The 15,137-nt window shown below is 44.7% G+C and overlaps 1 protein-coding gene across 1 annotated transcript in view; it reads right to left on the reverse strand.

Moving 5' to 3' along the window:
* Positions 1-1,384: 1,384 nt before the first annotated feature.
* Positions 1,385-15,137, reverse strand: part of asph (aspartate beta-hydroxylase) — a 16,902-nt gene continuing 3,149 nt past the window's right edge. Inside the window, exons 5-11 of the mRNA XM_046862482.1 lie at positions 8,135-8,167; positions 5,221-5,274; positions 4,586-4,654; positions 3,497-4,477; positions 3,079-3,114; positions 2,518-2,550; positions 1,385-2,385 (exon numbers count right to left, since the gene is read on the reverse strand). Coding sequence (XP_046718438.1) covers positions 2,378-2,385; positions 2,518-2,550; positions 3,079-3,114; positions 3,497-4,477; positions 4,586-4,654; positions 5,221-5,274; positions 8,135-8,167 — 1,214 coding nt within the window. The 3' untranslated portion in view covers positions 1,385-2,377. The remainder of the gene's footprint in view (positions 2,386-2,517; positions 2,551-3,078; positions 3,115-3,496; positions 4,478-4,585; positions 4,655-5,220; positions 5,275-8,134; positions 8,168-15,137) is intronic.

The raw sequence follows: 15,137 nt of genomic DNA on the forward strand, positions 1-15,137 counted from the left end.
GAGTTTTTAACAAGACTCTGGAAGGTGAGAAGATGCCTAAAGACTGGAGAAGGAGTGTGCTGGTACTGATCTTTAAGCATAAGGGAGATGTGCAGACCTGCAGTAACTACAGGGGAATAAAGTTGATCAGTCACACCATGAAGTTATAGTAGTTATAAAGAGTAGTGGAAGCCAGGCTGAGAGAAGAGGTGACCATCTGTGAGCAACAGTATGGTTTCATGCCGAGGAAGAGCACCACAGACGCATTATTTGCTTTGAGAGTGTTGATGGAGAAGTATAGAGAAGGTCAGAAGGAGCTGCATTGTGTGTTTGTGGATTTGGAGAGAGGAGTTGTGGTATTGTATGAGTAAGTCTGGTGTGTCAGAGAAGTATGTGAGGGTGGTGCAGGACAGTGTGCAGTAGGAACAACAGACTGGTTCAAGGTGGAGGTTGGTTTGCATCAAGGATCGTCTCTGAGCCCTTTCCTGTTTGCAGTGGTGATGGACAGGTTAAAGGACGAGGTCAGACAGGAGTCTCTGTGGATTATGATGTTTGTGGATGATATTGGGATTTGTGGTGAGAGTAGGGAGCAGGTGGAGAAGATCCTGGAGAGGTGGAGGTACACGCTGGAGAGAAGGGGAATGAAAGTCAGTAGGAGTAAGACAGAGTACATGTGTGTGAATGAGAGGGAGGGCAGTGGAGGGGTGCGGTTGTAGGGAGAAGAGGTGGAGAAGGTGGAGGAGTTCAGGTACCTGGGGTCAACAGTGTAAAGTAATGGAGAGTGTGTTAGAGAAGTGAAGAAAAGAGTGCAGGCAGGGTGGAGTGGGTGGAGAAGATTGATAGCAGGAGTGATTTGTGATAGAAGAGTATCTGTGAGAGTGAAAGGAAAGTTTATAGGACTGTGGTGAGACCTGAGATGTTGTATGGATTAGAGACAGTGGCATTGAGTAAAAGACAGGAGGTGGAGCTGGAGGTAGCAGAGCTGAAGATGTTGAGATGTTCATTGGGAGTGACGACGATGGACAGGATTAGAAATGAGTTTATTAGTGGGACATGTAGGACGTTTTGAAGACAAGGTGAGGGAGGTGAGATTGAGATGGTTTGGACATGTGCAGAGGAGGGACATGGGGTATATCAGTAGGAGAATGCTGAGGATGGAGACACCAGGAAGGAGGAAAAGAGGAAGAACAAGGAGGAGGTTTATGGATGTGGTGAGGGAAGACATGCAGGTAGATGGTGTGAAAGAGAGAGATGTAGAGGACATTGGGGGATGGAGACGGATGATCCGCTGTGGCGCCCCCTAATGCGAGAAGCTGAAAAAAAGAATTTTTTTTGGGGTGAACAGAAGTGTAGTATTTTGTCTGAACTACAAATAAGATTATTAATGACACAATTCAGCCCAAAATCAGTTTTTTTTTCAACCCTTTATTGCAGCATTCAGAAAGGAAACTTTTACACAGAATTATGACCCAAAAGTCTTTAAAACTGCAATAAGTTAGTGTGTTAGACCCTACAGCAGGATATCATGTAAACCTAATCAGAAATAAAATCCTGTTTACACACAAACTGTAACTAAATCAGGTGCAGACATTTATTGCTGGTTTGTGTTTCCCCTTCTCCAGATTCAAAGTCCCACATATGGCTTACAAACACCTCAGACTGGACACTTCCACACAACATTAAAAAACAAAAGAAAACGCTGTAAATTACCCAACGTTTAATACCGTTTAAAAACATTCACATTAACACATCATTAAAAAAAACAACAAAAAAAAATTTAACAGCCGAAGTGTTGTGAAAAAAACTGACAACAGAAACTGCACTAGTGTAGTGTTTGTGAACTACACAATCTGTACTGTAACGCCGTGTATAATCACCATCACTATACACACACACACACACACACGAGTGAAAACTGAGCTTAGTACAACTGTGACAAAGTGATTCATGGCTCTGTAGTAAGAAACACACACACACAACTTTCTGTAATGCTGAAGTGAGGAGTGAAAGCCATCAGTGCAGCTTTGTGTCATACCTTCACATTAACACCAAAATGGGTGTATACATATCTCTCTCTCACACTCACACACACACACACGTGAAGAGCTCACATTCACAAAGCAGCTTCAATACACAGGATCTCGTCTGATTCTCAACAAACTTAATAACGGCATTTTGACGTCTAACAGAAACAGAAGGAGAAACTCAAAGTAAAGAAGTGAAAAATATGTAATGAACTTAAACTTGTTTAAAATAAAAAAAATGTGTGAAATCAAACATCTGAGCATCAAATCAAATAAAAGATGGATGCAGTTGGTCAAATGCTGGAGTTTTGTTGATACTCTGCAGCTCTCATATGAGTAAATCCTTTCTCTCTCGTCCACACGGGTGCCAACACTTACGTCTCTGTAACACACACACAGCAGTGCGGAAAAAAACTCACTCGTGTGTGTGTGTGTGTGAGCTAATAATAATAATAATAATAATAAACCAAAAATTATAAATTCCTGAAATTTCAGATGAAAATTGAAATGTTACCCGTCGGCTCCTCGTTCTGTTCTTCTCCATCATCTGTTCAGATTACAGAGACATATTATTAACCACACACACACACACACACGCTCACTCTCGCACACACTCACTCACTGACTTACACACACACGCTCACTCACACACACACGCTCACTCTCGCATACACGCGCACACACACTCACTCACACACACGCTCACTCTCGCACACACACACACGCTCACATTCACACGCACACACGCACTCACACACACACACACACGCACGCCACTCACACACATATACGCTCACTCACGCACGCACGCACACATGCTCACACACGCCACACGCACGCACGCACACGCACACACATGCTCACACACACACACGCTGTTTACACACATACACACGCTCACACACAGACACACGTGCTCACACACACATACGCCACATACACACACACACACGCTCACACACACACACACACTTGCACACGCTCACATATACACACACATGCTCACACTCGCATGTGTGTGTGTGTGAGTTTTATTCTGATTTAGATTTAAACTATGATGTGATTTATTCCTCACCTGGATCATCATCTTCTTCATCTTCTTCGATCTCCTCTACAACATTCACCACAAATAAAAGGTTTAAAAATTCCTTCATTTCCATAACAATTATAAAATTATAATAATAATAAAAATAATAATAATAATAAACTCTGATTTTGTGTAAATGACGGAATAAACAGAGTGTGTGATGTTAAAAAGAGGGCGGGGCTTATTTGATTGACATTCTGACTGCACTTTGTGCCTGAAGCATGAGCAGATAAAGAGCTGATGAGAAGAATTGAAAGATCTGGATGTCATGATGATGATCAATGATCACAGCAGACTTTTTATAGAACAGGAAGAGGAACGAGAGCATCTTCATCCAGCACACATTTCCTTCTAAACATCTACATAAAGTTTAAACAGTCTTAAGTAAATGTTATGGAGATCTTACCCGGTTCTTCTTCTGCAACCTCAGCCTCTTCTGTTAAGATCTCCTCCACCACATCCTCTATGGGAACCTCTTCTTCTGCAGCTTCTTCAGAAGAAGCAGGCTCTTCTACTGGTTCTTTTACAGTTACTACTTCTTCCACTGGTGAAAGCTCCTCCACTACTTCCTCAACTGGAACTGCTTCTTCGAACTCTACCTCATCAGGGACAGATTCTTCTTCTGTTTCTTCTGCTGGTGCTGAGTCTTCCACTACTTCCTTAAAAACTTCTTCTACAACAGATGCTTCAGATTCAGATTCTTCAACCACGTCTTCTTTAACAAAAATAGTTTCTTCAACTATTTCATATAGACCTGCCTCTTCTGTCTCCTCAGAAGGAACCACCTCTTCTACAGCTTCACCAACACTAGCAGCTTCATCAACCACCTCCTTGATCGGAGCTGCTTCGTCTATAGTTTCATCAACAGCTGTTTCTTCCAGGGCGACTTCTTCCTCAGAAGAGGCAGGTTCTTCAACCACTTCCTCAGAAGAAGCAGGTTCTTCAACCACTTCCTCAGCAGAGGAAGGCTCTTCTATTGCCTCTTCAATAAGCACAGCTTCTTCTAAGGCTTCCTCATCCACTGACACTTCATCCACTATTTCTTTCTCTTCCTCCACCACTTCAGGCTCTTCTTCAGGAACCTCTTCTTCTCCCATGAGTGGTTTTACTTCCTCCTCCTCTCCAAACAGAGGCTCCTCCTCCACATGATCCAGCTCCTCCTCCACATGATCAGGCTCCTCCTCTATAAAAACAGGCTCCTTTTCCACAACCAGAGGCTCCGCCTCCACATGATCAGGCTCCTCCTCCACAACCAAAGGCTCCTCCTCTATAAGAACAGGCTCCTTCTCCACAACCAGAGGCCCCTCCTCTACAAGAACAGGCTCCTCCTCTAAAACCAGAGGCTCCTCCTCTACGAGAACAGGCTCCTCCTCCTCAACCTCAAGCTCTAAGGAATGCATTAGAATTTTCTTAATTTTTAATAGTTGTATTTAAATGATTGTATTATGTATAAAATAATATTGACATTATCTCAGCAGATGTGGTTTATTTATACCTGAAGGGATCTGAGATGTTTCTTCATGTTCAGCAGCGTGGATGTGATTCTCTACAACCGGCTCTGAGGCTGAAGAACAGATGATGCTGGATTTGTAGATTACTTAAATATCTACAACTTCATCATTTTCACTGGTAAAAATAATTGATCAGGGTAAACACACACACACACACACACACACACACACACTTGTGCAGCTTATACTGCTGTCAGGGGTAATAATCCATTTTTCTCCAGATAAGGACTTATTCTGGGTTAGTGGAGCACGAAGGTCAGATATTTATTTCAGGCCGCCATTGTAAATAAGAACCTGTTCTTAATGACTTGCCTGTAAAAATAAAGGTTAAACAAACAAACAGCACTACTGGACCAACGTGCAGCAGAAAGAGCAGATCAGTTTGGAGCAATAGGATAAAACAAGATGATAAAATGAGATGAATATCTAATAAAAAACATGTTGATATTAAATGTAATAATAATAAGAAGAGACACGTCATGGCAAAATCTATCTTCTTAAAACAAGACGATGTCATCAATTTATTCCTAAAATGATTTGAATTATAAAGAACATTCAGGTCGTTTGTATTGTTCAGATCTGTTCATTCAAAATCAAGGAAAAGTGTGTTTTTTTTTACCTTCAGCAGGTTCAGACAGTCCAGAGGCTAGAACATCAGGCTTCTCCTTCAGTCCTAAAGGTTTCACACGTGGATGTACACATGAGGTATGAAGTCTTATAACCAACACATCTCAGACGTAATGAACAAGAGATCAGACTCCAATCACATGTTTTTCACTGTAACTACAGAACGCTACCTCAGGACTTCAACTGAACCTCAAATCATGGACTGATGTTTTTATTAATAAACACATTAAAAAAAATGGAGAAATGACAGAATCAGGTATCATACACGTCTCAATCTTTAATTACACTCAACACCGAAACTCTCCTAATCTCTACACTCATCTACACACACACACACACACCCCCTTATTCATATACTTATTATTTATAACACACACACACACACACACACACACACCCTTTATTTATTTACTTATTATTTATAACACACACACACCCTTTATTTATTTACTTATTATTTATAACACACACACCCTTTATTTATTTATTATTTATAACACACACACACACACACACACACACACCTTTATTTATTTACTTATTATTTATAACACACACACACACACCCTTTATTTATTTACTTATTTATAACACACACACACACACACACCCTTTATTTATTTACTTATTTATAACACACACACACACACACAATCACACACCCTCTTATTCATATACTTATTATTTATAACACACACACACACCTTTATTTATTTATTATTTATAACACACACACACACACCCTTTATTTATTTACTTATTTATAACACACACACACACACACACCTTTATTTATTTACTTATTTATAACATACACACACACACACACACACACACAATCACACCCTCTTATTCATATACTTATTATTTATAACACACACACACACACACACACCCTTTATTCATTTACTTATTATTTATAACACACACACACACACCCTTTATTCATTTACTTATTATTTATACACACACACACACACACACACACCCTTTATTCATATATTTATTATTTATAACACACACACACACACACAACACACACACACACCTTTATTCATTTACTTATTTATCACACACACACAAAATCACACACCCTTTATTCATATACTTATTATTTACACACACACACCTTTATTCATATACTTATTTACACACACACACCCTTTATTCATATACTTATTTATAACACACAAACACACACCCACACACACCCTTTATTCATTTACTTATTTATAACACACATACACACACACACACACCCTTTATTCATTTAGTTATTATTTATAATACACACACACCCTTTATTAATTTTCTTATTATTTCTCACACACACACACACACACACACACACACACCTTTATTCATTTACTAATTATTTATAACACACACACATCCTTTATTCATATACTTATCACACACACACACACACACACTAACACACACCTTTTATTAATTTACTTATTTATAACACACACACACACACACACACACACACCTTTTATTAATTTACTTCTTTATAACACACACCCACACACCCTTTATTCATATACTTATCACACACACACACACACAATCACACACGCTTTATTCATTTAATTATTTATTTATAACACACACACACAAACACACACACACACAATCCTACACACCCTTTATTCATTATTTATTTATAACACACACCTTTTATTAATTTACTTATTATTTATAGCACGCACACACACACACACAATCCTACACACCCTTTATTCATTATTTATTTATAACACACACACACACACACACACACACACACACACCTTTTATTAATTTACTTATTATTTATAGCGCGCACACACACACACACACACACACACACACACACACACACACACACACACACACAAATAAAACTCATGAGTAAATGATCAGACTGAAACAAGTGTCTGAATAAAAGAATGTAACTTTGTTCAGGTCTGAAGTGTATTTTTTTTTTTGTCAAATTGGGACTTAAAGATTTCATTTATTTTGTAAAAATGTTCTTCTGCACCATAAACCTGGAAGATGATCCAGAATTAAACAAAAGTTCTTACAGCATATCACCACCACCACTACAATCTTCCTCTCATTTGTGACGTCTCACTGCTTCTTTTTGGGCTTTTTAGCTTCTTTTCCATCTTTCTCAGGTTTTCTCTCCCAGATATCAGCAGCTTTATCAAGAACTTTCTTCTCTTTTTCAGTTGTTTCCTTCTTCCCCTCTTTCTGTGTTTGTATCTTCTCTGCCCTTTTCTCTCTCTCCTGTTTCTCTCTCCTGATCCTCTCCATAACTTTTTCCACATCATCTCTCTCTAGCCTTTCTCCTTCTTCTCGGAGTCGAGCCTCAGCTCTCTCCCAGGCTTTACGCTCAGTCTCCCCTCTGATCTTTTCCAGGACCTTCTCCTCCTCCTCCCTGGCCATGATGCTCCTCACCTCTGCCAGTGCCATCTTGGCGATCTTTCTGGCCTCCACCCTCTCGTGGATGATGGTGAGCTGCTCTTTAAGAGCTTCTCTTAGTTTCAGACCAGCATGTTTGGTGTGAGAAGGTTGTTCTAAAAGGGAGAGGTTTACTGATGATATAATGTTACAGCTGAAAGGTTCAACTCTACACAGCAGATCATTCATACACCGGATCATCGTTTTGTTCCATATAAAAACCACAAACCATGCAGAGCATCACATCTGCCACAGAACACCACATCTGGATCCCTGTATCATTAGTTTAATAACACTGCATACAGCAGGTTAATAAAACACACACCCATTCCCTCACCTCCACATCTGTACACATCAGCAGCACAAACACTCAGAGTTGAAACGCACTGTTAGGCAGCAGCCAAACTCTCACCATGCAGATCCTAATTTCACACCAAACACTGTTTCAGATAAAATACCTCTTTTCTTGGACAGATCTCCAGGTGTGTCCTCTGGTACATGATGAAACACACACAGTAAATAACCTTGTCAGTAAACACACATCCTGAACACACACACACACACACACACACACACACACACACAAGCTCCTACACAGCCACATGTATTACAAACATTAACAGCTTCTATGTGCAATAAAATGAAGCTCCTGATCCCGAGATCAACACCACAATGAGCCAGAAAGTTTATTTTTAATATCATTTATATTTTATATACTGATGAAATCGACATAACCCACAACGTGGTAACGCCTGTGTATGTGTGTGTGTGTGTGTGTGTGTGTGTGTGTGTGTGTATACACCTGCACATTCAGGTGTAGAGAAATATCATTATAATAATTACTGATGAAGTAACACTGAAGTGTGTCGGTCAGATTCTCTCAATTATACAGAAATCTGCTGCAGGACACGACAGGACGCTTTCATCACTACAGCATTATTATCTTTATCACTAATACCAATAAAAATATTTATATTATGAAAAGGCTAATAAAAATTTATTTTCATGTGAAGTAAAAGGCTAAATTCCTGTTGCCATTGAGCTGCAGCTGAAATGTCGGAATTAAGAATTTATTAACAGACAGTGACGAAAAGAAATCAGTCATCCAACGCAGTGTTTAAAATGTGGTGGTGGAGTGTGAATTGTGGTGGAGAACGAAGAGGATTGTGTGGTGGTGGAGAAGGAGTGTGTAGTGGTGGTGGAGTGTGTAGGGGTGGTGGAGGAGTGTGTGGTGGAAGAGAAGGAGGAGTGTGGTGGAAGAGAAGGAGGAGTGTGTGGTGGTGGAGGAGGAGTGTGGTGGTGGAGGAGGAGTGTAGTGGTGGTGGAGGAGTGTGGTGGAAGAGAAGGAGGAGTGGTGGTGGAGGAGGAGGTGTAGTGGTGGTGGAGGAGTGTGTGGTGGTGGAGGAGGTGTGTAGTGGTGGTGGAGGAGTGTGGTGGAAGAGAAGGAGGAGTGTGTGTGGTGGTGGAGGAGGTGTGTAGTGGTGGTGGAGGAGTGTGTGGTGGAAGAGAAGGAGGTGTGTGGTGGTGGAGGAGGAGTGTGTAGTGGTGGTGGAGGAGTGTGGTGGTGGAGGAGTGTGTAGTGGTGGTGGAGGTGTGGTGGAAGAGAAGGAGGAGTGTAGTGGTGGTGGAGGAGTGTGTAGTGGTGGTGGAGGAGTGTGTAGTGGTGGTGGAGGTGTGTGGTGGAAGAGAAGGAGGAGTGTGTGGTGGTGGTGGAGGTGTGGTGGTGGTGGAGGAGTGTGTGGTGGTGGTGGAGGAGTGTAGTGGTGGTGGAGGAGTGTGGTGGTGGTGGAGGAGGAGGAGGAGTGTGTGGTGGTGGAGAAGGAGGGGCGTGTGGTGGTAGAGGAGGAGGAGGAGTGTGTGGTGGCGGAGAAGGAGTGTGTAGCAGTGGTGGAGTGTGTAGCTGTGGTGAAGGAGGAGGTGTGTAGAGGTGGAGGAGGAGGAGTGTGTAGAGGTGAAGGAGGAGGAGTGTGTAGAGGTGGAGGAGGAGGAGTGTAGTGGTGGAGGAGGAGGAGTGTAGTGGTGGTGGTGGAGGAGGAGTGTGGTGGTAGTGGAGGAGGTGTGTGGTGGTGGTGGAGGAGGAGTGTGTGGTGGTGGTGGAGAAGGAGTGTGGTGGTAGTGGTGGAGGAGGAGTGTGGTGGTGGTGGAGGAGTGTGGTGGTGGAGGAGGAGTGTGTGGTGGTGGTGGAGGAGGAGTGTGGTGGTGGTGGTAGAAGAGGAGTGTGGTGGTGGAGGATGAGGAACATTTAGTGGTGGTGGAGGAGGAGGAGTGTGGGGTGGTGGTGGAGAAGGAGGAGGTGTGGTGGTGGTGGTGGAGGAGGAGGTGGTGGTGGAGGAGGATGAGTGTGTGGTGGTGGTGGAGGAGGAGCGTGTAGTGGTGGTGGAGGAGGAGTGTGTGGTGGTGGAGGAGGTGTGTGAGGTGGAGGAGGAGGAGTGTGTAGAGGTGAAGGAGGAGGAGTGTAGAGGTGGAGGAGGAGTGGTGGTGGAGGAGGAGTGTAGTGGTGGTGGTGGAGGAGGTGTGGTGGTGGTGGAGGAGGTGTGGTGGTGGTGGAGGAGGAGTGTGGTGGTGGTGGAGAAGGAGTGTGTGGTGGTGGTGGTGGTGGAGGAGGTGTGGTGGTGGTGGAGGTGTGTGGTGGTGGAGGAGGAGTGTGTGGTGGTGGTGGAGGAGTGTGGTGGTGGTGGTAGAAGAGGAGTGTGTGGTGGTGGAGGATGAGGAACATTTAGTGGTGGTGGAGGAGGAGGTGTGGGGTGGTGGTGGAGAAGGAGGAGTGTGGTGGTGGTGGTGGAGGAGGAGGTGTGGTGGTGGAGGAGGATGAGTGTGGTGGTGGTGGAGGAGGAGCGTGTAGTGGTGGTGGAGGAGGAGTGTGTGGTGGTGGAGGAGGAGTGTGTAGAGGTGGAGGAGAGTGTAGTGGTGGTGGTGGAGGAGGAGGCGGTGTGTGTGGTGGTGGTGGAGAAGGAGGAGTGTGTGGTGGTGGTTGTGAAGAAGGAGGTGTGTGATGGTGAAGGAGGAGGAGGAGTGTGGTGGTGGAGAAGGAGTGTGTAGTGGTGTAGGAGGAGAAGTGTGGTGGTGGTGGTGGTGGTGGAGAAGGAGGGTGTGTGGTGGTGGAGGAGGAGGAGGTGTGGTGGTGGAGGAGGTGTGGTGGTGAAGGAGGAGGAGTGTAGAGGTGGAGTGTGTGGTGTGGTGGAGAAGGAAGAGGAGTGTTTAGTGGTGTAGGAGGAGGAGTGTGGTGGTAGAGAAGGAGGGTGTGTGGTGGTGGAGGAGTGTATAGTGGTGGTGGTGGAGGAGGAGGGGTGGTGGTGGTGGAGGAGGAGGTGTGGTGGTGGTGGAGGAGGTGTGTGGTGGTGGTGGAGAAGGAGTGTGGTGGTAGTGGTGGAGGAGGTGTGGTGGTGGTGGAGGAGTGTGTGGTGGTGGAGGAGGAGTGTGTGGTGGTGGTGGAGGAGGAGTGTGGTGGTGGTGGTAGAAGAGGAGTGTGTGGTGGTGGTGGAGGAGGAGGAGGAGTGTAGTGGTGGTGGAGGAGGAGGAGTGTGGGGTGGTGGTGGAGAAGGAGGTGTGTGGTGGTGGTGGTGGAGGAGGAGGTGTGGTGGTGGAGGAGGATGAGTGTGGTGGTGGTGGAGGAGGAGCGTGTAGTGGTGGTGGAGGAGGAGTGTGTGGTGGTGGAGGAGGAGTGTGTAGAGGTGGAGTGTGTGGTGGTGGTGGTGGAGGAGGAGGCGGTGTGTGGTGGTGGTGGTGGTGAAGAAGGAGGAGTGTGGTGGTGGTTGTGAAGAAGGAGGAGTGTGATGGTGAAGGAGGAGGAGGTGTGGTGGTGGAGAAGGAGTGTGTAGTGGTGGTGGTGGAGGAGGAGTGTGTGGTGGTGGTGGTGGTGGTGGAGAAGGAGGGTGTGGTGGTGGAGGAGGAGGAGGAGGAGTGTGTGGTGGTGGAGGAGGTGTGTGGTGGTGAAGGAGGAGGAGTGTGTAGAGGTGGAGTGTGTGGTGTGGTGGAGAAGGAAGAGGAGTGTTTAGTGGTGTAGGAGGAGGTGTGGTGGTAGAGAAGGAGGTGTGTGGTGGTGGAGGAGTGTATAGTGGTGGTGGTGGAGGAGGAGGTGTGGTGGTGGTGGAGGAGGAGGTGTGGTGGTGGTGGAGGAGGAGGTGTGTGGTGGTGGAGGAGGTGTGTGGTGAAGGAGGAGGGGTGTGTGGTGAAGGAGGAGGGGTGTGTGGTGAAGGAGGAGGGGTGTGTGGTGAAGGAGGAGGAGTGTGTGGTGGTGGTGGAGGAGGAGTGTGGGGTGAAGGAGGAGGGGTGTGTAGTGGTGGTGGTGGTGAAGGTGAGTTCTCCACACTCTCTGAGGTAAAGTTTGGTGTCCTGCAAGGATCTGTCTTAGGCCCACTGCTTTTCTCTTTATATCTGCTGCCTCTGAGTGAAATTATACATAAACATGGTATTCGCTTCCATTGCTATGCTGATGATACGCAGCAGTATATTTCAGCAAAGCCAGATGAAAGAGATCAGCTTAACAATGTTGGGAAGTTCGTAAAGGACGTTAGACAGTGGATGCTTGATAACTTTCTTCTGCTCAACTCAGATAAGACAGAAGTACTTTTACTAGGACCACATGCAGCTAGACGTAAACTTTCCGATTACGCAGCATCTCTGGATGGTGTTTCTGTCTCAGTGTGTACAGCAGTCAAAGACCTTGGTGTGATTATTGACCCGAGTCTCTCCTTTGAGTCTTACGTGAATAATATCACCAGGATCGCCTTCTTTCACCTTAGAAATATTGCTAAAATTAGAAATATGATGCCGTTACAGGTTGCAGAAAAACTAGTAGATGCTTTTGTAACATCTAGATTAGACTACTGTAACGCTTTACTGTCTGGGTGTTGGAGTAAGTGCAGAAATAAGCTTCAGTTAGTTCAGAATGCAGCAGCAAGAGTCCTCACTAGATCTAGAACATATGATCACATCAGCCCTGTTTTAATCATCTACACTGCTCCCAATTACATCTCACACTGATTATAAAATACTACTACTGACGTATAAAGCACTTAACGCTCTCACGCCACAGTATCTGAGTGAACTTCTGTACCAGTATGATCCTCTATGCCTACTTAGATCAAAAGGTGCAGGCTATTTGTTGGTACCTCAAATAATGAAGACTCCAGCAGGGGGCAGATGTTTCTCTTATAAACCCCACAGTTATGGAACAACCTTCTATTCAGTGTTCGGGACTCAGACACAGTCTCAGTGTTCAAGTCGAGGCTGAACACATTTATTTAGTGGAGTCTTTAGTCAGTAGGTGTTTGTGGGGTAAAGGAGCAGATCTGGAGGGATCATGGATATGGAGTGTTTGGTGAACTGGGATATTTGGATGCTGTCGTCTCCTCACTCTCACACGTTCACTCAGGTTTGTTGATGGTGGTTTGGTAGGTCGTCTCTTATCCCAGAGATCCTCACGTCTGTGTTTCCTTCTGCTTCTTCCTTTTAGTTCTGCTGCTAGATTGAGTCTTGTTCCTACTTTCACCCTGATCACACTGTACAGTGTCTCTCAACAAAGATGGCGGCGCGAGTACATCGCGAGGCTCAGGGTCTCTCCAGAATCTGCAATTTTCCTGAACGACTACCACCCTGTAGGGCTGTGTGCTGAGCCCCTTTCTCTACTCCCTCTTCACCTCCGACTGCAGGCCTGTAAATATATCTAACTCCATCATCAAGTTTGCAGATGACACTACCATGATTGGTCTCATCACTAACAATGATGAGACTGCCTACAGGGAAGAGATCCAGCACCTAGCCAAATGGTGCAATGACAATAACTTGCGCTGTAACACCTCCAAGACAAAGGAGCTCATTGTGGACTCCAGGAAAGAGACAAGAGGCACACATGACATCACCCACATCAATTGGATGGCTGTTGAGCGCGTCTCCAGTTTCAAGTTCCTGGGTAACCACATTTTGGTGGACCTGTCCTGGACTACCAACACCTCCAGCCTGGTCAAGAAGGCTCACCAGCGCCTCTTTTTCCTGAGGACACTAAGGAAAAATCAGCTTTCCTCTGATATCCTGGTGAACTTCTACCGCTGTGCAATAGAAATCATCCTGACCAGCTGTGTCACAGTCTGGTATGGGAGCTGCTCTGTTGCCGAGCATAAGGCACTGCAGCGGGTGGTGAAAACTGCCCAGCGCATCACAGGGACTCCACTTCCAGTCATGGACATCCAGAAGAAACGCTGTCTACGTCGAGCTCGCAGCATTCTTAAGGACTCCTCTCATCCCGCCCATAGACTCTATTCTCTTCTGCCCTCCGGCAGGCGTTTCAGGTGCCTCCGGACCAGGACCAGCAGACTAAAGAACAGCTTTTTTTCTAGAGCTGTCTCTTTACTAAACTCTGCCCCTCACTGATCCTACTTTCCTTCATACACTGCTACATCCCCCATTGCACTAATGGACTGTTTACAAGTAAAACTTATGCTCATATGCGCTACCAACTGTTTATTTACAGTACCAACTGTTTACATATGCATCTTGCACTAAAACACTTCATTCTACCTGATTTCTGTTTATAGTAATAGCCATATATTATGTTCATAGCACATATCCTTCTGTAAATTTCTGTTTATAGTAATAGTCATCTGTATATTATGTTCATAGTACATACACATCTGTAAATTACTCCTATAATACCATTTTATTTATTTTATGTAATTTATGTAAACACAAATCTAAACTGCATTTAGTTGCCTTTTACTTGTACATGTGTACAAAGTTGAATCTAATCTAATCTCTCTTTCTCCTCCTCCCTCCTCTCTTCCCCTCCTCTCCCCTCCCCCCCCCTCTCCCCCTTTGGTGTTTGGTGGTAGTGGAGAAGTGTGCTGGTGGAGGAGGAGTGTTTGGTGGTGGTGGGTGGTGGCAGAGGAGGAGGAGGAGGGCTTGGTGATGAAGTTAAGCAGGTCATAAGACTGTTGTCTTTCCTTGAACTACTTTTACAACACAATTTCCATGGATCTGAGACTGAGGTCTGTAACAACAATTAATGACCTTTACTTCTGATATCAAAGTGTAGATCTGAGAGAAGCAGGAAGTCAGAGAGAGAGAGAGAGAGAGAGAGAGAGGAAGAGAGAGAGAGAGAGATAAAAACCTATTGCAGGCTGAAAGTCAGTTATTGCTCTGAAGCTTGTTAGTGATGAACCAATCAGATTACAGTAAAACCGACACGTGATTACAGTCACATACAGAGGCACAGCGATGCACTGACGTGTGTGCGCGCGCGCAGGAGGTCAGCTAATTTTTTGAGGCACCTTACAGAGCAGAGATAAGATACAGTTCCTCTGTACAGTGGACTTGAGGAACATCGGCATATCTGCTATGGCGTTAATCAGCTTCTTACTACTGTATATAAAAAGTAATGTATCTTTGCTGAGAAACGAGTCAGGTGGACTAAATGAAGGTTACATCAAGGTCATGCTGATGAAGTTGAAGGAGTTCTGCTGAGAA

The sequence above is a fragment of the Silurus meridionalis genome, chromosome 12 (genome assembly GCF_014805685.1).
Source record: "Silurus meridionalis isolate SWU-2019-XX chromosome 12, ASM1480568v1, whole genome shotgun sequence".
Classification (NCBI taxonomy): Eukaryota; Metazoa; Chordata; class Actinopteri; order Siluriformes; family Siluridae; genus Silurus; species Silurus meridionalis.